We start from the raw sequence: 25,448 nt of genomic DNA, 5'->3' as shown, positions 1-25,448 counted from the left end.
TTCTCTGGCTGTGTGATCATGTATATGAAGATACCTCCACACTTAAGAACATGGCAGGGTTCCTTTAAAAATGTTGTTGAATGTTAGGAGTCTGATGCACCTCGTGACAGGGAGCCAAGCAGATGTGATGTGTAATTGAGAGTTGAATGAATGTGTGCCTTATTTTTATTCTATACAAAAGTGGGTGGTGATGGACGGAGCATCTGAACCAATCAAACACTCACACCCAGTCAACAGATCTGGGTTGAAACCATCACCGTTCTTTAGCCCACTCTGCCACCCCAGTTCAGACATGGCCATATGCAAATCAGTCTGGCCCTGTGCCTCATGGGAACAGTCCAGCCCGAACTGCCAGGCCATGCCTTCCCTGGACCGGATTCAAGCTTCCTAGGACCGGTTTCTGGCATTACAGTAGTCTTCAGCCAGGCTTGCTTGAATCCAGTGGCAAAGTGAGCAAGGGACTCACGTCTGAGCATACCCTGCCAACTTATGGTGGCCAAAGCGATACAAAAGGGGGTGGTGATGGACGGAGCATCTGAACCAATCAAACACTCACACCCAGTCAACAGATCTGGGTTGAATCCATCACCGTTCTTTAGCCCACTCTGCCACCCCAGTTCAGACATGGCCATATGCAAATCAGTCTGACCCTGTGCCTCATGGGAACAGTCCAGGCCGAACTGCCAGGCCATGCCTTCCCTGGACCGGATTCAAGCTTCCTAGGACCGGTTTCTGGCATTACAGCCGTCTTCAGCCAGGCTTGCTTGAATCCCGTGGCAAAGTGAGCAAGGGACTCACGTCTGAGCATACCCTGCCAACTTATGGTGGCCAAAGCGATACAAAAGGGGGTGGTGATGGACGGAGCATCTGAACCAATCAAACACTCACACCCAGTCAACAGATCTGGGTTGAATCCATCACCGTTCTTTAGCCCACTCTGCCACCCCAGTTCAGACATGGCCATATGCAAATCAGTCTGACCCTGTGCCTCATGGGAACAGTCCTGCCCGAACTGCCAGGCCATGCCTTCCCTGGACCGTATTCAAGCTTCCTAGGACCGGTTTCTGGCATTACAGCCGTCTTCAGCCAGGCTTGCTTGAATCCAGTGGCAAAGTGAGCAAGGGACTCACGTCTGAGCATACCCTGCCAACTTATGGTGGCCAAAGCGATACAAAAGGGGGTGGTGATTTATTCTAAGCGTTTTTCTGTGATGTGAGGGCAAATTGGTGATGTTTTCACATTATATAAACACCACTGCTCACTTCCTCTGCCTCAAATTGCTTATCATTTATCTCAACAATGAGGTATAGCACAGTTCGAGTTGTTTGGTCAACATGGCATAAGGACTGGATCTTCAATACAGAATTGGGCATCCTTGGTCTCCTAAATCATTTGTTGCAACAGGGGAACAGAGGTGTTCAAACATTTCAAAAGTATCTTAATAGTTCTTGTTTATAGTGTGTATTGATTAAGGCAATAAGGACAACATTTCAGAACAGAACTGCCATCAGCACTGAGGGCAGTGGGACACATTAGAACCACTTGTACAGTTCATGGTCAGAAATGGCCAATTGATTTCCCCCTTCACCGCTTTATATCAGAGCTTGCACTTGTAAACTCACTATCAATGGCATACAAAACTACACACTACCTTGTACATGTAGCATATGTTAAGTATAGTTCAGAGAACAACAATAACATTGCAGTCTGGTAACTATGGCTTACAGTTATTGGAGTATTTAAAATTCATCGGAGGTGACTGACCCACGGCTCCATAACAAATATCAAAATGAGAAGAGATGCTATAGCGTCAAAAATAGCAGCTAGCAAGCACCCCTGAGAACGCATTAGGGGGATTTCAGGAGGAGAGGTCAGTGGAACCCATATATAGCGAGTAAGGTTCACCTCCCATTAACAGTGAAATAGACTGAGTCCTTCAGTAATTGAAACTGAGAAAATTGGGAAGGAAATGTGTTAAGCACAGCCATCAGGTTACATTGGCTGATACAAATGAGAGAGAAGGGTGAAAAGGCTGCATGGGGATAGAGAAACAAATAGGAAAGATTTCAAGGGGAGAACCCTTCCACATTTTGCCAAACGAATACTTGGAGAGACATTTGTGACTAGATCCCCACTGGCTGTGATCACCAGGGGGAGCGACAGTCCCAAAGATTCTGGGTCAGGTGAGAGCATAAGAAGGCCATAGGACTAGTGACATGTGAGTCTGTTTCTGCACTCCCCCCCCAGAAGCCATTTCTAGACATACTGCAAACTGGATGGGAAGAACACGGCCGCACAGAAAAAGGGAAAGGAAATTGTTTCAGCTTTAAGGGGACAGCCTCAAGATCCTCCAGGAAGGACACTGCAAAGTAGCCACCAGTGGAAAGACCCTGCCACACTCAATTTAGGCCCCAAAGGCACATCTAGGGGATACAGTAGTCCATGGTGGGCTATGATTTGCATTATATTGAGGGGAAATGGGAAGATGTGACAGGTAGAATGCTGAAAGAGGAACACATTCGAATCGACGGAATTCAGGGTCAAAGCGCTGGATGGCCATAAAGTAAAGATAGAGACTCGAGATGCAAGATCTTTCAGGCAAAATGCTATGGCAGTCATGTTACAGCTGGAGAAAAGAGGAAATGTTGCTTACCATACGTTGAGGTAATCACCAAAGAATCCTGAAGGTTTCCAGCAGAGGTGCCTTCTGAGACGCTACAGCACAACCTGGTTAAAGTGTTGGCTGCCTGTAAAACATTTCATCTTGAGAGGTACTTGCACTTGTGAGGAACACCTCCCATCCTACCCCAAACTTGGGAAAGCAAATGTCAGGACCTGATTGTACCTTGATGGTGGTAGTAACCATAATAAGATGGAGAGATTGCATACTCGGAGAAGCCATCGAACTCAAAAATTTGACTTTGGCAGAGCATTGACTGTTGCTCTCTATCCTGACTGTCATCTATCTAATTTAACAAGGACAAAAGCAGTGTTGAGAACCTAGCAAGAACTGGAGGCGAACGTACTCTCTGCTTTGGTCCTTTTCCCCTTAAAAATGTGACTTGAACAAAAGGCGAAGTGTAGTAATTAAGGACAGCTCTCACACTGGACGCTCTTGAATGTAGTTTATGGCAGCAGAGATAGAAACCCCAACCCGCAGTCATGCCAAGCACAGCCAACAACAGAAATGCATAATTCAAATCCTAGATCCCACAAGTGTCACATAGAATGTACATATGTCATAAGACCATGCACAGCTTCAGCCTGTCTGGGGTTGCTTAAGTAAATTATAACAGGAAGGAAGTATATATTCTCGTAGTCCGATTCGGAACAGGCGTTGGTGGACAATTTGTATAGTGACTGTGGTTGTAATGGTTGTATTGGACTTATGTGACAGAGGACCGGTGCTAGGGGGGTGGGTGTCTGACCTCCTGAGGAGCACAGGCCTAAATGTACCTCATCTGGGGGTTGGAGGGAGGGAGTGTGTGGAGTTGTCTAATGCCTGACTGGCAGTCTTCAACTCCTCTTACAATCCTCACTCTTCCCTCCCCAGTTGGCCTTTGGTTGTGTAATATCGGGTGTGAGATGAGCTGTCACTGCGGATTTTTGGCTTGCATTGCTTTGCACTGAAGTACTTTAAGTACTGATTTTATAATGAACAAAAGTAATTTACCAGTAATTACTCCAACTAAAAACAATACTATATGGAAAACATAATATGGAACTTCTTAAGAATTCTGGTAGCTTTGAATATCTTCATTTCGATCCATGGAGTTCTGGTCTGAGAATACATTTGTTGCCATTTCATACAGTCCTCTAATTTTTTCATGAATACTTTGTTTTCTTTAGAAAAATGCATGGCAAAGTCGGTTGCTGATAGTACACTCAATATAACTTCTGCTCCTCTGCCTGAGCTGTCAAGCACCATTGTTGCAGGCCCTGAAAAAGTTTCCGGCCATCGCAGGGGTCTTTCTGATGAAGGAGGGAATAGTTTGCTCTTTCCACCACCTGACGTCTTCCAGATGATGCAGGCAGCTGAAGCTCAGTACTCTAAAAAGTAAGGCTACTTAACATGCAAACGGACATAAACCCGAGGAAATAAGATGCTTAAAAATGTCAGACCTTGTCATTGTTGCAATATCTTCATCCAAACCTGGTGCTTTTGTGATTTGTAGCAAAGTTTGTCCTGTTTTCCAAATGAAGATAGAGCATTGTTTAAATATGTCTTAGCATGTATTTCTCATGAATTGGTGTTTTCACCAAAAGATTGCCCCAGCTTTAAGGGAGCATACGGATTAACAGTTAAATGAGGTTAAAACAAAGAGAGTTAAGGTAATAAAAATATTCAAGAAAAGATCAAGAGAAAAAAGTTACTATTTGCTATTTTGAAATTAAGAACACCAACGTCAATGAACCGTGGCATAAGTACTACTCTGTAGTCCTGTCCACGTGGCTGGCTTGTAGGTGAGTGCACTTTGTCCTCTATATGGTAAACACAGCTAGTTATCCTTGGTTTGCTGCACACTACTGGATAACGATTGCAGTCTCCATCCTGACCAGTTCACTGCTGCTTATTGGCCAGAGAGTGGCTTGACCTGCCTGGCAGCAGCACTGCCACATTTTGAGTAGCTGGTGCCTGCCAGCTAGCATTACGCGCATGCCGAGCATCTTCGGGCACTTGTGTGGTGGGCATCACTCAGCCACTAGTTAAAAAGAAATATAGAAGCAAAGATGTTAAAAGAAAATCCAGCATTGACAATAAATAGAGTTGGCAAAAGTAAGACTTCCAGCATGATGCAGCTGCTGAGTCCAGTACTTGATCCGAAGGTTTCATTCTACAAACGACCAGTCTTTTAAAAGCATAAGACCAGCTAGAGTATGAGGATCAGTGACTCCTAGGAATATAACATGATGGGATACGCTCAACCAACTCCTGATTTATAAACTGAGGAAGGTCGCACACACACACTACCTCCAACATCAAAGCATGTTGACATTGACGTTGAACATGTGTGCAGCAATACATGCCCATTAGAGCAGTGATAGAATATATTTTAGCCACTGGTCTCTGTAGTCGTGCATATTAAGGTACGCGCCAGAAGCACAATTTATGAATGTTGCATGCTTTTTTTAGATACTTTTATTGCTTGGATTGTTGGGGTGTTATGTATCTGAATTGTATGTGCAATATATGCACACTTACAGACAAGGAAGGTGCATTTATTAGCACATCATGCAAACATGTTTTAAAGTTACCAGCTGCACATTTTGCAATATGCTTTTAGTAATATGGTAACCCGAATGCACACAGTATAGAATCGTAGGAGGACTAACCAGTGCATTATAAATTGATACCGTCCCAGAACATAAAAATGACCAACCTGTCCACTTCTAACCTGGAGGATTATAAAGTAGATCAAGCTTTTTTTTACAACCCAGCTCGATATTATATTTATATATAAAATATCTATACACACACAATTCTAGCTAATGCCTGATGGGTACCTGTATGTTGGTTCCCCCCCAAATGTGAGTTCTGGAAGAAAGATGTGGCAGTTACTGGTCATAGGTTTTCACTTTGGTCAGTTGTGTTGTTGAATTCCCTTAGCGATACTCGGAAGTTAATATTGATCAGAATTATTATCTGTAGGCAGGATTGTCCATTTGACTTGTATTAATGTTTCAGTAAGTATTGTTCATCCTAAACCCTTGGTGAGGTGTGAGGTTCTGCATTGCAGTTAAAAAGGTTGTAGTTTTAAATAGGTAGTGGTTTCTTATTCTGAATATTTGTTGCTTTGATGCAGAGAGCTTAGCCCCCTCGAAGAAGCATCCAGACAGAATCAGAAGCTCAGGGCAGCTTATGAAGCTCGAATGGCTCGTCTAAACCCCAAGCAAGCCACCCAGAAGACCTCTCTGGTAAGTGCCATAAGTAGAGAGTGGAATCATTGAACTGGGGGCTGATAGATAATGCCACTTTGCCTGTTCCTGGTTGTGCTGAATGCCACCTATAGCTGCCATTATAGCTTGCACTGCTCACAACTTCAAGACTTAGCCTATAATTTGCAATAGGGCAATATGGTTGTGGGCCTTCGTGTTCAATGGGGGTAAATGATAATGTTGCAGGAGTGTCCCTGGTATGTAAAGAAAACACTGAAAGCTTAGCAATATAGGATTTTATTGATATTCATAAACACAACATATTTTTTCCTATGTGTGGAACCCCGAACACTTTGACACATTTTTTTTTATATATTAATAATTTAAAAGGCATATTTTGTTTTTGTTTTTAGCAAATTGCACTTTAAAAATATTTTGGGAGAGGTTACACTCGCTAAAACATTTTCATGACCTTACCTAAAAATAACATTTTCAGAAAGGGAGGAGTTGGGTAGCATTGCTAAATAGGGAAGAAAACTGTTGTCACTATATTACAGCCGGACTGACAGTATGGGTCAAATAGCAGTTTACATTTGATTGAGTAGGATCCCTGAACATTAAGCTCTGCCTCTTTTTCGGTTTTGCGTATCTTTTTCTGTTGAATTGTATTTCTTTTCACACTATTAACATCATTTATGGTTTTCTCAATTTCGCCTAATTTTTCTGACTCAGAAGGTCAATTTTTGTTGCTTTATTTTTTTTCTGTTCTCGCACATCGTCACTCTTTATGAAGTGTCCACCCTATAGGAAAAATAATTCTGAAAAAGACAGCCAACATATTTTCATTTTTTGGCTTAGCCTGGCAGTCACCCCTTGCTGAATGTCTTTTCCAACAGAAACTGCCATGCAGGACAGTGAGGGACAGAGAAGGAATCTGCCTCAGGAAGCTGCATGAATTTATATTTATTTACAGTTTGTATCTGGGACTCAGCTGTCAACCCTTGATGACTCCCTTTCCTCCACCACCCACCATGGGTAGATTCTAAAGACATGTTACCACCATCACCAGCCCCATCCTTCAGGAGCTGTGTCGGGAAAACTGATGCCATTGGTGGTACTATGAATGTTGACAGCATCCTCAGTTCTCCACCCATCTGTTTGCTGTCAGGATCAACACACAGGCTTTTGACACAAGGTGATCAACCCCTAAGACCTAACTGTCGATTAACTCATCTTCATCAAACTTGCTGTTGCAGAAAACTCGACCTCAAGGTTGTGCCATTGAGGATACCAGGCAAGCCTTTGCTAGTTTCTGTTTGTTTTCAGAAACTGCCTCTCTTCCTCATGCTTCCTCTTCCTAAGTATACACCCAATTGGTTCTTATCCCTTTGTACCTGAGCTACTGGAATCCACTCTTGAGATTCTGAAACAGGCAGCCACACCTCTGATAAAAAATATGCAAGCTTCTGGAGCAGAAGATCTTTTTCTAAGATTATACCCACCAGCAGATTCCATCATTGTTTTAATGGTGTGGAAAAGGTATCCAGCATCTACAATTCCATTAGATGAGGATAGCAGAACAACTGATGCGGCAACCTAAAATGCATGCATTACATCATCAACTACTATGAAGCCAGTATGTGCCTGAACTTTCAAAGGCGACATAGATTGTTTGGGAGTTTATTTAGAGTATCCCAGAGCGCAATCATCAGGATTCCTAAGAGGTAATTAATGAAAGTTTGTTAATTTCCAGTAGTTACAGTTGGAGATGTGTCGCAAGTCTCAGCCAAAGCCTCATTACCAATAAAAAACATATTCCAGAGAAAGAAAAGTCAGCAGTTGTTAATATCTGCAGAATACTTACCAGCTGCACCCAAACAATAACACCATCCCTTTGACTTTGCCATAACCCTCACTGATAGCTGGAGTATTGTGAAACGCTGGGGAGAGTGGCAGTGGATCACAAAAGACAAATGGATAATAAACATTGTAAAGAATGTGTATGCATTGAAGTACAAGGTTGCACCTCCAAGCTTTCCACCCACATGATCTGCATAGCAATATCTGCAAAAAAATGTTCAAGCTCTTTGCCGCCTGCACCAGAAACGAGAATGAGTATCTACATTTTTTATATTTATTTAACTATTTAATGTTACACGGCATGTGAATTCAGCAATAGGATACTGCAGAGCCCAGAAAGGCAATGATGTAAACTGAAGCTATATTGTAATGCGCAAAATGGGTACAAAGAAGGAGTACAGGTTTATAATGGTTTTGAAACGCCATACAGCGTGTCAGAAGAGCAATTCAGGATTCTATCCTTAAATTTGATTTTTCAACTGGTGGATTGGATGTGTACGAAAGATCAGCAACGTTTATATTTTCACATAACAATCACACAAAACTGCTGTGGATCTCGAAGAGTGTTCGTGAACACCATCCAGTACCAATGCAAGGTCCTTCTATTAAGCCACAAGTCGACAGACATAGTATTCTGCAAGTGCATGGGGGTAGAACCCTGACAACTTCTTGATAAAAGCAAGCAGATGTCAGATGTCATTGCAAGATTTTCAGATAATAGGCTTTGTATTGAAGAATATAATCTTCAGGTCAAATTCTAAAAACTTTTACTTCGCTTCCATTGTAGACAATCTCACTCCTAGTGGCTTCAATATCCTTTGCATTGTTGATGTGAAGACCCTGCATTAGTTCTTAGACAAACAAAATCAAGAATTACTATTGCTAAAAGATTGCTAAATAGATGCAAACGGGCGGTGAAAAGGGATACAGCAAACGTTGCTTTAAAGGAGAATTTCAAAACTATTCGAAAATGCTTTTGGTGCCACCTTCACGAAGAGAAACAGTGGCTCCAAGATGAGCAACTGAAGACTATTTTTAAGGCAGTAAAATCCAAGGACTCAAAAAAAATCTGTTTTATGTTTCACAACTTCTCAGAAGGTTAACAGATAAGGGAATTAATCAACATTTCAGTGCCTGCATGGTCAGCATATATTTCCTCTCTGTACGTTGATCCCTTCATCCTGTTGCATGAGCCAACGATTGCCCACACTCTACTACATGTGCTTCCAGTCCAAGCTTGGAATAACTACAGAGTGTGTGGTTATCGATACCTGAGATTCAATGTGTCTAGTTGGCGCTCCTGGCCCGAATGGACTTCCAACTAGTATTTTTAAGGGCCATAACGCAGAATGGTCTAAAAGGGTGAGCCCTCTTTTCAATTTTTACCTGTTCAGGAATCCAGTTCCAAGGAGTTGGAGGGGCTATCTTTTGGTTTCCATACTTAAGAAGGGCTCTTATGACAGGCCTTAAAATTTCCATCTCATTGCCCTACTTGATGTGGAGTGGATGTGTTTTGCAAAAATTCTGAACAAAGAACTGGAGGAATGGCCAAGCAACATGAAAATCATCCCTGCAACGCAAACTGATTTTCAAAAGGGCACTGGGACGGAAATACATTTGTTATGCGTATTGACACTAATCGATCACTCCACAAACAAGCATTGGCATAGCCAATAGGTCTCACCATTGGGACCTTATAAGTGTTTAGCCAGAGATATTGACTTTGCCTATGTCTTTAAGCTGTCCTGTACAGAAGTCTGCTGCATGCTAACAAGGGTGCCTGAATCTAAGGGATCCTCAGTAGAGTATCTAGTGATCTCCTTCCTTGTACAAGATATCCCAAGAAAGAATTGAAGGAAATCTTAAGGCAATATGAGCAGGAATGAGAAGTAAGCAGCAGTGGTTCGAGAATTCCTCCCACACCAAGAGAAGTTCAGCAAAAAGGGCAGAAAACAACACAGTTTCAAAAACCAATTGCAAAACATTCTAATGGATGGACCAATGGGCAAACTGAACCGCAGAAGATGCGTGGCGGGTGTGCGGAGCGGGGCACCACGAGCTGGAAGGTCCTTCATCATATACACTAGTAAACAGGGCATACCGTAGAGCTGCTGGCGCCTGGTGTGACAATCCGTTTTGGCACTCATCCCCACCCCCGTGACCTCTTCCTCGGATTCCCTCACTACCACCCGCAAAAGTGCCCCTCATCTCTCCATAGCCCCTCTCTCACACTATCTTTCATTTACTTTAAAGGCTGGCTTTACTAATCCAATCAGCTATTCACATAAAACACAGATCTGTTCTTTGCAGCAGGCACATTAACCATCTGTGCTACTTTGTGGTGAGTCAAAGCTGCCCCTAGACAAAACCCTGATCTCTCTCTCTCTAGCAGGAACACTAATCACAAGAGCTATCTTGACATTTTTATTGCTGCCTGAAAGCTGGATGCACATGGAACTCTGCAGTAGGTGCTATTAAATCGAAAGTTATTGCTAAACACAGCGCCCCCTGAGGTCAGTGCCCAGCCCCTCTCCCCTCCAGGTCAGCACCCAGTGCGGCCGTATAGGTCGCACCACCCTAAAGCCGTCCCTGCTAGTATATACATTTGACTTCAATAGAACGATAATCCGACCATATCAGCTGAGAAAGGAATTAAAACACCCATGAAGGAACTCATCAGTAAGCTAGTGCGAAGCAACACAGCAAATGAAGGGAAAACCTCTGCTGTTGGAGGGAAAACGGAGTGATGACAATTTTTATCTAACGATTTACAATTGATTTTCGCATTTGATTTGCTCTCTGGCCGTCTTTTTAGGAGTGACGGATGCATAGCAATTAGGAAGGAGTGCGAGAAAGGCACAGTCCACTAATTAGCCAACGATATCTATCATTTTTTTTTTGCCCTAAACTGTACAAAATACATCATCTCCCACTATGCTCTATTGTAGACGAGCAATGACGTCAAGGGAGCCTACATTGGCATGATAAATGTCTAAAGGCTTTTGAAAAATAACAGATAATTCAGGCTATGCCCCTTTTCACCTGTTCCAATGGGAAAGAAGTATGAAGCATTAAAAAAGAATTATTTTTTGGGGGGCGGAAAAAATCCCAATAAACCAGTTTGACGTTTCATTAATGCGTGTCCACTGACATTTTTTTGGTTTTAGGTCAAAGGCACTATAAAGATTGCTACAAAAGAAAATGCGGGCAGTAAAAGGAAAAAACACCACAAGACAAAATACGGAACCTGTACTCCATTTGACTCTGTGAAAGTCTAGGGTGCCAGTGTTTCTTGTTTGCTGTATGCGTGCATCCAGCAGCGTACAGAGGCTGTCCATGCAGCAACGCCAGGGAGCAATGACTAGTGAGTTTCTGCAATGGCAACTGTACATTTCAGATCTATGCATGCCCAATGCATTGCAGAGGTTTGACATGGGCTTTTCGACTCAAACATAGATGCTCTACATTTTAACAAAAACCGTAGGTGTGATAAAGCTGTCTCTCTTCAAAGAGGCATATTTTTCAATGACAGCTATTGGGTGGAAGGAAGGCAATTTAAATTTGAATAACAGCTGCATGATTCATTTTAGAAGCATTTCAAATAGGTATACTGGCCTAGGAGGACCCCTGCTGAATCCCGAAGAAGCACAAGTGATGTGTTCTTTGTGACCGTCTATCGATGCCAAACAAACCAGCCCCTTAGAGAGGAAACATTATCAGTGAGTCGGCATAGCGCCTGTCACACCAAAATTAAACACTCTCTCACTCATGACTGCACACACCGCCAGTGCGTAGCCAAGGGTGCGGCTGTATGCTGAGGGAGAAAGAAAATGCATTAGGCAGAGCAGGTCTGGCTGTGATTAAAGATAAACAAGCCCGGGAGTGGTGTGCGCGTGCGCGCTAAAAGGAATTTGCACTAGGGCCAGCACGACCGCCATCTGTTTCCAATTATTTTAATTGGAAACAGATGGTGCTGCAGCTCGCTCCCGAGCTGCCTAAGGCAGAGAGAAGGAGGGTCATGCACCCGCCTTTGGCCAATTGCGTGCTGACTTTCTTAGAAAGACGCACGCAAAGGCCAATAGGTGTGATGAGCATGTGGTGGGAGTTGAAGAGCCCTTACTAGAAGCCTCGCCTCGCATGTGCGCTGGCTCAGGCAAGACCTAAAAAGGGTGCAACTCCACTATGCAGTGCGTTCATTGACTCTGCCACAGCTTTTGATTAGGTGGATAGAGGCCTTCTCTTGACCAAACTATCATCTTTGGCATCCCTCCGCGTCTGCTGATGGCCATCATCAGCCTCTATTCCAACACATGGGTGAAAGTGAGAGTAACAAGCAAATGGTCTACTTCAGTGAAGATTTATACAAACAGGGACTGAAGCAGGCCTGCATCTTGGCATACTTTTCAACCTGCATTTAGTAGACTTAAATGACCATCTAAGCACAGTCAAAGTCTTCCCTCCCAAAATAGCAGGTAGAAGTCTGCACCAATTTCAAAATGTTGATAAACCGATTGTAATGGACTAAACTACAGTAGGGTTACAGAGATCTTTGACCAGCCTATCAGACTATTACAAAGCTAGCAAGCTTGGTATCAATAAATCAAAAAACAAGATCTTAGTCTTTGGTGAAAGGCAAATAAAGCAAGGAATTTGGTTCATCAATGACCAGAAAGTGGAAAGTGCTTGGTTAAACAATCAAGGAGAGCCCTCTGCACATAATGAGACACTATCAATCAAGAAAAATGCTCTCGTTTTTGCTTTCCAGCACCTCCTTATAAATCTCTCAGGCTAGACCTTTCCGCAGTCTGTAGAGTCATTAACAGTAAACAGATGCCCATCCTTTAATATGGTGTCTTTGTTTACAAACAGTATCTATAATCCTGGCTGGATCTCGTGCAATGCCAATGTTATAGGCGCCTATTCCAGCTGCCATTCAGTACGGTGCAGGGCCAAATTAGGTAAGAATTTAACTTGCCTCGCCAACACTATGTGCTTTATGTCCACTTCGTATCACTTTGGCCAAGTTATCTCAAACTGAATGAAGCAGCTTCTGTGGGGAGTCATCCAAGAAAAGGAATCTGAACTGTACAACTTTCACCAGAATATGATTGGCCGGCTTGCAGCCAATGAGTTTATTCAAACCTCTTTATCGCCGACGAAGCTGGACAAAATATTTTTTAAAGCTGTCAGGTTGCTGTCAGCTCTGAATGACTTGCAAGTTATCCGCACGAAAGCACATGCACTTGATCATGGACTTTTATCAACCATGAACACTGCCATCATATGTACTTAGTTCATCTAAACTTACTGTCAAAACTCAACTACTCTGTCTTCAGCTTGGCCTGATCTGCTAAAGGCATACAATTATGTACGTTTAACTGGCGAACAAAATGAGCTCTACAGGAGCAAGATCCTTCTCCTACCTCGCCACCAAGACCTGGAACACCATGCCCCTCTACCTCAGGCAATCCGCATCATTGACCCAGTTCAGGAAGGACCTCGAGACCTGGCTCTTCGACTGAACCTCCACACCCAGATGGATCAGCAGCCCCTCCCCTCATTAGCTGCTTGAGACTGCCACGGATGAGTAGCAGCGCTTTACAAACCCCTGATTGATTGATGGGTTGTCGAATCACGAAGGAGTCTCTTTCTCACATTACTTGCATGTGTCCTTATCGATCTTTTCTCAAGTGTTATTGGCTCCTACCCATTTGTAGACAACTAAATATTAGATCTTGTAAAGCTGCTGTTGATGAATATTTGAAGGGGGAATTGTGCCGGTCTTTGGCAGGATTCTGAAAATGTATAACATTAGCAAACAGGATGCAGAGAGCTGTGGTTTAGATAGTTACTGAATTGTCCAATTTTAACTTCTATTTTTTAAATTGTCTTAGCAGTAGAATAATGATTACGTTTTGGTCAAGATGTCTGTGCTCTTCCAGCTTGTGCATTAATGAATTGCCTGTTTTGTGTACAACTGATGTGAATAGCACTTGCTCTTTTCTTCGGCGGTGGGTTGACTGCTGCTATAATCATACTGGCACAACATTTGGAATTGTCATTCTTTCATCATTTTGAATTGCTATGTTTGCACAAACATCAGCCAATGATTTTCTTGGACTCTTTTTTTTTTTTTTGCCATATTTCTTTTTTCAGCATTTCTTTTTTCAATTATGATGGATATGTTTCCTACAAATGGCTGTTGAGTACACAATTGCTATTTTATTCTGTTCGTATGAATATTCTTGATGATCCCTTAATGGTGAAGGAATGGTTACTTGTGATTATAGTCTTTAATTCTGGGAATCTTCATTAAATTCATGAACAACTGTCCGGCCCCCATAGACTCCAGTGAGGATGTACACAAGACTTAAAGCCTAAGGGCTTTCAGCTACCATTGTGGCCACTGCTGCACTCCTGGAGAGGTGGACAACCTGGCTTGCTTAAACTGACTCTACGTGAATGAATGATACTTCTATACGCTTATAAGGTTTCCTTTCAGAAGAGAGAATAAGGACTTCAGAGGTGTAGCCTCCAGTGACATTCTTTTTACTGTTCAATTTGCTTTAAAAAAAAGAGACAAACGTGCTTACAGATTAGCATTAGAAAATAGTTTTTTCCTCATAAAATTGTTCTACGATTTTTTACATGGATCTTTTTACTCAGTGGGTATGAACCCAAGGAGAATCCAATAACTTGGATAACAAACAAATAGCGTTTCCTTCTCCAATATTTAGCATTAATAACTATTAGACTATTTGTCTGGGTCCAAAGGATCCAGAACATATTCTCAAACATATATTTAATCCTACATAAAATAGAAGTAAAGCTCTCACTTTTATTGCAAAGACATAGGCGGCATAGAGATTAGAAATAGGTCCCCTTTAGGAATGTGCTTACTTTGTCCCACTCAGAGCTGTGCACTGCCCCAGTGACTCAGTGCTATGTTCTGCTTGTCCTTAGAGGATGCTCCAATACGCAAGGCTTCTATGCTCTAGGCTGTTTCAAATCACACCCTCTCTTTCCCTTCTGTATGCTTTTTTTCGGCAGCTGCCTACTCCATCTAGCAAGCTCTTTTCTTCTGACTACTCTCTTCACCTATCTCTATACTGCTACTTTTCAACCCGTGTACCTAGTGTGGTGGGAAAATGAGCACTCTTTATTACCTTTCTCAGCCACATTGCGATGAATGCAGATGCTAAAGAGAAACGCCACAGAGCATTCTAAGGGAAAGGAACGAAGACTTCTACACCACAAAATCAAATCTCTGTATGCCAGGCAATCTGTTCTTGAAGCAGAGGTCCGTACTATGGATTGAAATGTACTACGAGACCCTGAGTGCAAAGCGCCTAGGGAAGCACCCTGTATGTATGACCCTGATCTCCTACCCGCTTCAGCCTCAGGGTCTCTGTAGTCCTTTTTGTAGCAAACTCTTAAAACTTGGTTGTGTTTCCTTCTCCTTTCTTTCTAGTCCTTCTGTCCTCTGCTTCTCTGTCAGCTGGTAGATCTGCTGGTCTTCCACTTCTTTCTTGGTGTACCTCTTTCTGTCTCGGGTACACTCCTTTATGTGCATTTTTGCCTGCCTGCCGCTTCGCTACCAGCCAGATGTTCAGTCCATGGTCATTTATCAGTGTCTAGTTCTGCATTTCCACCATTTCTTTATCGGCAGAGGTCTGCCTGTTGTTCGCTTACCTCCCATGTGTAGTTGACCTGTCTTATCTGCATGTCCTCATGCCTGTTGTTAGATTCTCTTTTCTTCCTGTATGTATTCATGCACAAAATGATTTTTGGTCTATATTCCCATTCTAGACGTTATCACTACAGCGACAAATGATGGAAAACCTGGTGATTGCTAAAGCAAGAGAAGAAACAGTATCCTTTATTGGTATGGGAGCAAGGGATCAAGGTTTCTAACAGTGATGGGGCTGCGGCGAAGGAGACAGGGGCGCCAACTCAGGGTACCAGATTCCGCTATCCGTTAGGGACGCTAAGTTCCAGGAAGGGGTTTCATTTCACAAGTCATTGTTTTTAAGTGTGTAGTGTAGTTGAAATTCATCCAGACTACAACTCCCAGAATGCATTAGCTTGATAGTGGAACGCATGGGACTGGAATATGAAAATCCCTGATGGTATGGATTCTTCAGGTGGCCTTAGCCATATGGATAGTTGAACAGGCACAGGTTTTTAGGGTATTTCTTCCAATGGTAATCTCAGCGTGTAGGCGGTCACCGTTGGCCTTCTCGGCCTTCTCGACCTTCTCATCTCCTGGCACTATCGACTTAGTTCAGACACACAAAAGGTGATGGGAGGAATACTTGCAAAGAGGCAAAACCACTGGCAGTTGCACTGGGCAGCACTCCAACCTTTCCCTTTTCACCCACTGTGCCACTCTAGATAGAGCCCACCTAGGCAAATCAGTACTGACCCTGCTTCTCGTGGGAACCATTAATTCCGCTCTGCCATACCAGACCCCCTCCAGAGGGGAACAGAAGCAGTCATAGACTGGTTTCGGCCCAATGAGGCCTCCTCACTATTGGATTACTTGCCTGTAGGGTCCTGCTGTGACAAGAACTGGGATGTGTGATGATTATGTTGGGCTTATTGAGAAGCTTTACTTGACGTCATGCGTACAAATAACAGTTTAACATCTTCTTTTCAAGCTTTAGCTTTAATGAATTGAGATTAATGGTAAATCTATGCCAACTATAACAAAAAGAGTTAGAATATATGTGAAATTGGAGGCTTTGGTGAAGTCACATGGTAGGAATGGGGATGGCTAGGACCCCATTAGTTTAATATTCTTTAGTGATGTGTTTGTTCTCTTACATGTTCCTCTCCTCAACCTACTCGAGGGAGTCAGGCGTTCAATGTCATTGTATGACTTTCAAGTATAGGGATTTAGGAGTTCAGTGTAAGGTTATTCCTCAAACCCTGTTTTTATTCTCACAATGAAGATATTTATTTTTCTCAATAGGTATTACCTATTTGGGGCATTAAAACTTTTTAGAAGGTTATCATTTCTAGAGCTTCTCGCAACATATTTAAAATGACAAACGATTTGCAGATACACATTTTTTCTGCAAAACCTACAGAGCCTGCACTTTGTACATTCTCTTGAAACACTGCAGCAAAATGTTAATGTAGGAGACTGAGTTGAACCTCTTGGAAACAGTCAGTCAGATTGTATTATTGTTTTTTTATTTGATTTATCCACCCCATCAATGTGTCCATTTGTACACCTATCCGTGTATCCACCGAGCCATCCACTCAGTCACACATTCCTGCATCCATCTGTATGTGAGCCTGTGTGCTTGTTGCCTGTGTTTCTGTATGTTTGATCTGGCTCTGTGTTTAGCATAGATCTGTATCAGACTTGTGTCTGTGTACCTGTCTATCTCTGACTGTAGATTTACATTACTGTGTATGCATGTTCCCCTGGCGTGTGTCCCTGTACCCATGCCCTGGCAAAATGCCAACAGGTGCATTTCAGTCCAGAATTCTCACGAAACATCCTAAATCTGCCTTTCAATGACTGAGCAAAGTGACTGAAGAGAAAGAATTTTGGTTGTGCTACATTTCTTCGATGCCACCCAGCGCTCTTCAACGGCTGCAAATGTGTATCCATTGCACTGCATTTCAAATGACATTATAAAGCAACATAGTACTTGCTGTGCTGTCTACTCCTCCAACCTAGCATCCTGCCAACCCCAACAAGCTCATTCTCGAGACAAAAAAATCGAAATGGTAAATGGAGTGTTAGGGCTCCACGTTGTCCTGAAAGTGAATTCTGGGTGTAGAAACAGAGCAGCTCTTTTATGGCCACTTTGATGAAGTAACGTTTGGAAATGGCAGAAGGGGCACATATTGTACTGCTCAAGGACACTGTTTGGTGTTATATCAATGTCCAGTTAACTATGCCTTCTTCAAGAGGGCCACGTTCAGCATGTACAGTGAGATGTGCCAGTCCAACTGGTTACCTTCTGACAAGAGTGAAGATGTACTGTCCTGGGACAGTGCAGTGGATAAACGCAGGATGTCCTTTAGTTTTATTCTGATTAATGGCTGAGGCTGGTGCGTAATGACTAGTTCCGCAGCATTTATGCTGAGCTTCATCTGGTCCATGGTGCTGGGTACTAAGCAGCATTCCTTTCTTGTCAATGGTGCATGGTATTAAGCACTCATAAACAGCAGACTGGACTACGGAAACGCCCTCTACGCCAGAATCAACAATCACTGCTCCGCAAACTCCAGACCATTCAAAACACCGCAGCCAGACTCGTCCTCGGCATTCCCCAACATGAACACATCACCCAGCACCTGGGCGACCTCCACTGGCTCCCCGTCAAGAAGAGAGTCACTTTCAAGATACTCACCAACGCCTACAAATGCCTCCACAACACCAGACCCCAATACCTCAACAAGAGAATCTCCTTCCACGTACCCAAGAGAAACCTCCAATCCGCCGACCTCGCCCTTGCCGAAACCCCACGAATCCGCAAAGCCAGAACAGGTGGAAGGGCCTTCTCCTACATCGCGGCCAAGACCTGGAACGAGCTCCCGATCGTCATCAGACACGCCCCCTCCCTGAACAGCTTTAGGAACTCACTCAAGACCTGTCTCTTCGACTGAACTGAGCTGCTCGGATTACTTGATGGGCAGGGGTTGTCCAAGTCCTTCGATCTTACCAAAGAAGGACTTCCAAGGAGCAGGCTTAAGTTTCCAGTATGCAGTGCGTTTCAAAGTATTGGAGATGAAGAGGCCAAAGAAAACAGTCCCTTCATGCTGCAGGCATTGGAAGCAGGGGTCGTCATCCTGACATTTCTGAACAACAGGCTCTTTGAAAATACGTTGACCTATTTGCTTGCTCATGAATCCTGTACAGTGCTCTGAAGCCTTTTGGGCCAAGTTTGTGCCACATACCCCTTCAGCTGAGATTGTATGTAGATTTCCAGTACATCCCTTTGCATTGTGACTTGGAGGAGCCAGTCCTTATCAAGTGTTAAACACACACATTTTATTGTTTTCCAAAAAAAGCAACGAAAATAAAACCCATATACTTTACTTCAAATCAGTGAGCCCTGGGTACTTACCAGCACTGTGATTCAAATTAGGACTTATTACATTCAGATAAATTTTGTCCATCTTTTTAACTCATCGTGCATTTGACATTGTAAAATATTTTCAAGCAAGTTGAGTAGTTCTTATTCAACACTGTTAACATCTTCTTCAAACAGTTTGCTTTGTCCTCGGGTTCGATAAATGTTTGTAGCATTTGCTGCCATTCCTGGAGATCCTTATCCAGCTTTGCATCACTAGTGACCTTCTCTTCTTCTATGCTAACCCCCATTCACATATGCCTTTCTCCCATCTTTAAACCAGAGAACCCCTCCATCAAAACCAATGAATCAAGATATGTTTCTTAGCCATTCACAAATTTACATCCCAATTTCTACTTTTTATATTTAGGGTGAAGTCCCAAATGCAGTGGTGCAATGTGTTCTCTACTAAATTTCCCACAACCATTCGTTTCAGTTGATCACATGCACTCAGGGGCAAATACTTTGTATGCTTGCCGTGCCTGTTAGTAATAGCCGCTGCTACTAATCTACAATCTACGTTCTTTTTTGTTGTACATTTTTACATCCTTCGTGCTTTTTGCTGTTTTAATTTTTACTTACTTTTGCTGTTTCTTCAGTTGGCATCGCATGCGTGCTTGGGCCATGCAGGGCCCGGTTAACTTCTCTCTTCGAACTGGTAAACTGTATGGTCCACTTCTTCTAAAGAAGTAGGATTGTTGGATATGGAACATTTTGTTTTGCCTTGTTTGTAAACCCCAGTTAAGCAAGATGGATTCATTAGCTAGTACTTTGTCCACAATGGCCCTTGAGGTCCATAAGATTGCTGGTGATTCGCCCTGGGCAGCATCTCTATTTTCTAGAAACCTGACTTCAAGTGTATCTTGAGAGGTTATTTGCTCAAGTCTTCGTATTGCTTGTATTCAATTAAGTATATTGCGTCTATTAGGGATATTGTTTGATCCACATCTTTGGTACATTGGGGAGAAAATAAGTGTTTGGCTGGGTTTATTTTTTTGTGTGGACTTCATTAGCTGGATAAATCCTCAGATAGGGCCACATGTACAAACGTTTGAAATAGCGTGTTCCTAAATTAGATTTCCTGCAAATTGCAATTAGGAAATCGCTACTTCAAATGTATGAAACTCTTTGGAGTTTCATTTGCGATTCACAGAGGGTCGCTAATAGACTTACCTCATGAATAATAATGAGGTAGGACTTAGTTTGCGACCCATTATGAATCGCTAAAATCATAGGGATGGAGACCTGCTGGGTTCAGCAGACCAACAGGTCTGTGATTGCTTTTAAATAAAGCAGTTTTTAAAAATTAAAAAATTTCATGAAGCCAGCCCGTTTTCCTTAAACGAAAACGGGATGCGTTTCAAAAACAAAAATGCAAAGTTTTTTTCTATCTCTTTTTAAGAGTAGGCAGTGAGTGGGCTGTGGGACCACTGCCTGCACTTAAAAATGTTTTTACAAACAGTTACAAAGGGGAAGGGGTCCCTTGGGGACCCCTTCCAATTTGCGAATGGGTTACCACCAAATTGAATTTGCACTTCCACAGTCCATCTGTTCTGTGCATCGTCAATGCTGGGCTGATCCATTGCAGGCCCATTTACTTGGACACATTTGCTTCATTTTTTATGGCTCACCAATTTACTTCAGGCTCTTGGTAGAAGTACATTGAGTACCTTCCGTTGAAAAGATTTAGTTACTTGTGCCATATCCGTCACCGTAACAGCATTTGTGAATGCCATTGTTTGCATGCTATTGTGCATGAAAGCCAGTGCTTGTCAATTAGCGACTCAACTCAGCATTATGCTAACCCCATAAGCCAGGTCAGATCGCCTGTTTGTCTACCCTCAATGTGCACAAAGAGGAAACGGTTCCTCTCAAGCTGTTATTAGGGTTGCCCAGCAGGCTGCGTGCTGGCTGCAGAGATATCTTATCTCCGGTACATGGATTTGAGTCTTGCCAGAGGAGATTAAACCTTCATCCTTCCGAGGTGAATACAATGATCACGTTTACCTTGAGTTAGACACACCTTCTATGCAACTGTCAGGAGACACTTCCATGTGTGATGTGTGCTTTTGCATTAGAGCTCAGAGAAGCTGTTGTATATGTAGGGGACAAACCACGTGGTGCACAGGCAGGAATTACGAGAGATTTGCTAGAGGAGGAATCGAGTACCTATTTAAACTGGATTACCTTTGAAACTCCTAGGAATATTGACGTTAAGTGGATATAGTTGGTGTAGTCTAGTTCATTTTTGCATTACTGACCAACATTAATATACGTCATTTCCACCTTACTTTCCGCATAGTTCTTACTGCACAGCCCCAGATTTCACCTTTCACCTCACACCACCATGAAAAAGCGTGCACGTAGTTTTCCCGGCATTTGTTGGAGAGCTGTGGTTTAGGAGGTAACATCGGCATGTTTCAAGGCCTTCCCTTCCTCTTCTGTCCCGTTGGTTGCTGGGTGGTGCTCGTACAGATTTGTAGGGAGTGAAGATTTAGTTATTTTTTATTTATTTATTTTTTATATATTATTTATATATTTAGTGAAGATTTAGTACTAGCACTACAATTTCCGAAAAAATGCTTCAAGGTGGAGAATTGGGTGGTTTAAAAAGAAGGCTCTGCTCTTTCTTTTGTTTGGGGCTTAATGTGCTTCGATGCCTCGAGAGGTGTATAAAGCGCTTTATAAATCCAGTTACATTGTTGTTTATCACAGTTGCCTCGTGGGAAGGAACACGTCTCGTTTGTCGAATGGTTACGGGTCTTAGTGTAGTCTGGTTAATTATTCTCGCTTGGAGCTGTCCCCTAGTGGGGTTACAGCCAAGATCTCGGACCCCTTGAACCATCGAGTCTAAAACGAGCCGAGCCTCGTCTGCCTTCTCCGCCTCTGTCGTGCACTATAGTATGACCGCTTTCTCCTGTGAGTAGCAGAGGAAGCAGGCGCTGAAGTGACCGGGCCCTTCCCGGCCTCAGGCCTAGTAAGTATAAACCGACAATACTGTTGGGATCACAAAATTTCAGTTTCCATGTTTGACCACAGACCCCCCCCCCTCCCCCCACCTTTAGACCCCCCCAGTCTTGCATTCCACCTAAGCGCAGAGAGGAGGGAGCGGCCGGCACGAGGAGCTGCTTTCTACACTTACACCACAAACATTCAAACCCCCTTGGCGCTGCCCCGTCCTCTGCTGAAATGATGTGAGAGTGGCCGTGGTCGGAGGAGAGCAGGGTCGGCCAATAGTGTCACCAGACAGGGCCCGAACGGCAGGTCTAACAGGTCAGTGCGTCGGGTTTCTTTTTTTTTGGGGGGGGGGGGGGGGGGGGGCTGCCTGTTGGCCGGGTTTATAGTTTGCTGGGCCGGTTTCTACTATTGATTTTTCGAATATTACCACAAACTTTGGCTGCAGCAAGCACAAAACAACGCAGCCTTCCATGCCTCGCAAAACAATGATAGTGCGTGTCCTTAAAAGTTCTTAACAGCCCCGATTAGCACACATAGGCAACTTTTTAGCTATCCTATCCGCTAACGGGGGTACTTTTATTTTGGTGCCCGGGCTTGCTTTCTGTTCCAGTCGGACCCAGAAGGTGGGGAGGGAGGAAGGAAAGATGACCCCCATCCCCCTTTCTGAACTGGGAGGAAAGGGGAGGGAAAAGGAAAGGAAACTGGGCTTCGTCACCATCTGCATCACCGATGGAACTGTGGCCAAAAAACGAATGCGAGTTGGGATGCTGGGCATCCTTCCCAAGTCTTCCTTTTTCGGAATCTCCTTTTTTCTTAAAAACATTACTCGTTCAAATATCTTCGTTCATTCTATCCTTGCTAAAGTACTCCATACCTTCATGTTCACTGCTGGTTCTATCCCCCATTGCCACTCCTGCTCTCAGCGCCCATGCGTATACTATTCCCTATGTGCCCCCACAGCACTTTGAAGTGGGCTTCTTGGGCACTATAGAAGGATGTGTGTGTGATTCAATATCCTTTCCTCCCTCGTCACTGTACCTTCTATCCCTTCTTTTCTCTGTGGCCTTCTTTTCACTCCCTCTTGTGTCTGCCAAGCGCTGCGAGACAGAATAAGGGCAGCTAAGGTGCTATGCAAACAAGCATGGCTTGAAATAGCGTCTGAGACAGAATATTATTATATTATTGGATCGGTACATAAGCTCGTTACTTTTGGAAGACCGTGGTATTACTCTGACCTTAGGCACAAGTGAGATGGACGTGGTGCCTCGTGGGCGCTCTGTGAAACTTCCTTCGAGCTGCTCTGACTGTCCTGCCCCCAGCACTCCCTTCTGTAGTTGGGTATCGTTGGTGTATGGTCAGAGAGACCCCTTGACTCCATTACTTGTCACAATAGCGTCACATCATGAAAGAAAGGCTTGGCGTGCAGAGATTCAGGCCACCCACCTTCAGACAGACACAGCAGCAGGCGCCCAGCCTGCTCACTTATTTATCTGATTCAAACCGGTGACCTTGCGCATCCGGTTATTGAGCACAGGAGGCTGATAGCCGGGTGAGAGAGAAGGAGTGTCAGGCAGAAGAAGAAACAAAGCGAGAGGAACAAAAGGAAAGAAGTAGATAGAGCGGGAGGGGGAGCACGAGCTAAAGTAAGCTTGCGAGAGACAGAAAGGGGGAGGAAAACATAAGCAAGTAGAAACATTGGAGAGGACTGAGTAAAAGAGAGGGAGAAGCATAGGAAGAGAAAGATGGCAAGAGAAGGAAAGAGCAAGAAAGATAAAGCAGATAAGACTACGGTGGAACCAGAGCACGCTGAGAAATTTACATGATGATTGTTGCCACCTCGGCTCGTGCTGTGGCTCTTAGAGCCAAGCCAGTCTCCAGGCTCGGCTCCTCAAATTATTTCTCAGGCTCGCTCAGACACTCACCTCTCTCCCCAGTCTCTGGCGCAGCGAGATGTGTTCGGAATGTGCAGTATTTCTGAAGCGACGGTCAAATTTTGGGAGGATGGTAGGAATGCGGCCGGCTTAGCCGCAGGGGGGAGGGGGGGGGGGTCGCTGCAGGTAGCGGGAGGGGTCGTTGATGTAATTAAGCTCTCTCAGCAGGTGAGTGTAACTTGAACCCACGGACACCTCTGTAGGCCGCTGTGAAACCTTAACTCAGACGCTCCCAGCTGCAGAGGAAGATGGAGGAACGCCGGCTCCGGCTGCAGGAAGAAGCGAGCAGGTAATACGCATGGATTATACTTTAACCACAGGGATGTGTGCCCTTTAGGGCTACCGTACCGTACCGGCGCGTCATTACTACCTGACGCAGGGCCACTGGAAGGGGGTGGAATGCTTCCCAGAGATGGCTGCAAATTTACGATAAGAATTGATGCTAGAGATTCACCGGACGTGCGCCGCTTCCGGTTTTCATTAAATGTTGTACGGTGGGGCGACAGGGAGATAAAGTTCAGAAGCAGCACGACTATGGCGCAGTACAAACGTTTCCTGCCCACAGAGGCCCCTGCTTGAAAGCTAACCTACAGCGCCTTTGTTCTAATGTTGTGGTTTAAATAAAAGGGTACTATATGTATAGGCTCCAGGGCACATGTCCTAAAAAAAAGTGGGGGGACGCTGACGTCACGACAGGAAGTGACGTCACGAAAGGTGGCTTGCACTCAGTTGCAGTTTATAGTTATCGAGCTCCCTGTAAAATAAGTGGGGGGATGCCGTCCACCCGCGTGGTACCCCGACTCGAGCCCTGTATAGCATATGGTCTTGTGACACGAACATGGCGATGGACAGCTCTTTTATGGACTTTCACTCTCTTTCCATTTTCCACAACAGTGATCCGTGAGCCTGATAGCTCCATTATTATTGTTTTTATTATTGTAGTTTTATATAGCGTGAACTCGACCTGAAGGTATCAGACCGCTGCATTACAGACGGACGCATCTATTTTAGGCATGGGGAGATTAAGAGATTTGCCCAGAACCACAGGATGCCTGTGCGTCCCTGCCGAGACTAGAGCCTGGTTCCCCAGCTTCAAAGCCGGCCGCTCTAGCCGTTAAGCCACCCCCTCTCCTCTTAATCCCCAGACGGAGCTGATGCTGGCACCAGCCCAGTAGCCGTTCACTCAGGTAGAACGCCTTTGCAATTTCTGATTAACCGGATACGACATACCTGAGAAGCCCCCGCAGCAGCAGTCTTATATTTGCTTACCGTTATCATATATGCGGCATAAAGCTGCCGTACACAATCTCCACGATTTCGATTAATTCCATAAGGATAATGGTACGGAATCCCAGCACACAGTGCTACCTGCGAACAGTTGGCATGTCTGGGAATTCTCAGGGTTTGGCCACAAGTCTTAGGGACTTTGGCCAGATTTCAGGGGTAAGGGTCACAGTCACCCACGCGTCTTCTTAAAACACCAGACAATTATTGGCGCTGTGCCTTGGTTCAATTCTGCAGCGTTTAAACTCGAGCTAGGGATTCATGGGAATCGAACAGCGCTCCAAGCTGATGCGTAAGGCCCCTGCTGAGCACGAAACAAATGGGAGTTGGGGGTGTGAAGGGGAGGGGCGAGACTTAATTTATTTATTTATTTCAAAGAGTATCAGAGCGCTTTACAAGGATGGTGAACATAATGAGATAAAATTAACAATTAAGCGAAAAA

General features: G+C 44.0%; 1 protein-coding gene across 1 annotated transcript in view; it reads left to right on the top strand.

Annotated features, from left to right (window-relative positions):
• The window catches only part of VPS9D1 (VPS9 domain containing 1), a 287,723-nt gene that overhangs the window by 40,178 nt on the left and 222,097 nt on the right, over window positions 1-25,448 (top strand). Inside the window, exons 4-7 of the mRNA XM_078671009.1 lie at window positions 3,850-4,057; window positions 5,805-5,916; window positions 15,547-15,609; window positions 23,959-24,011. Of these exons, the coding sequence (XP_078527135.1) occupies window positions 3,850-4,057; window positions 5,805-5,916; window positions 15,547-15,609; window positions 23,959-24,011 (436 nt within the window). The remainder of the gene's footprint in view (window positions 1-3,849; window positions 4,058-5,804; window positions 5,917-15,546; window positions 15,610-23,958; window positions 24,012-25,448) is intronic.

The sequence above is a fragment of the Lissotriton helveticus genome, chromosome 12 (genome assembly GCF_964261635.1).
Source record: "Lissotriton helveticus chromosome 12, aLisHel1.1, whole genome shotgun sequence".
NCBI lineage: Eukaryota > Metazoa > Chordata > Amphibia > Caudata > Salamandridae > Lissotriton > Lissotriton helveticus.
The sequence above is the reverse complement of the archived record's forward strand: the minus strand, read 5'-3'. Positions and strand labels throughout refer to the sequence as shown.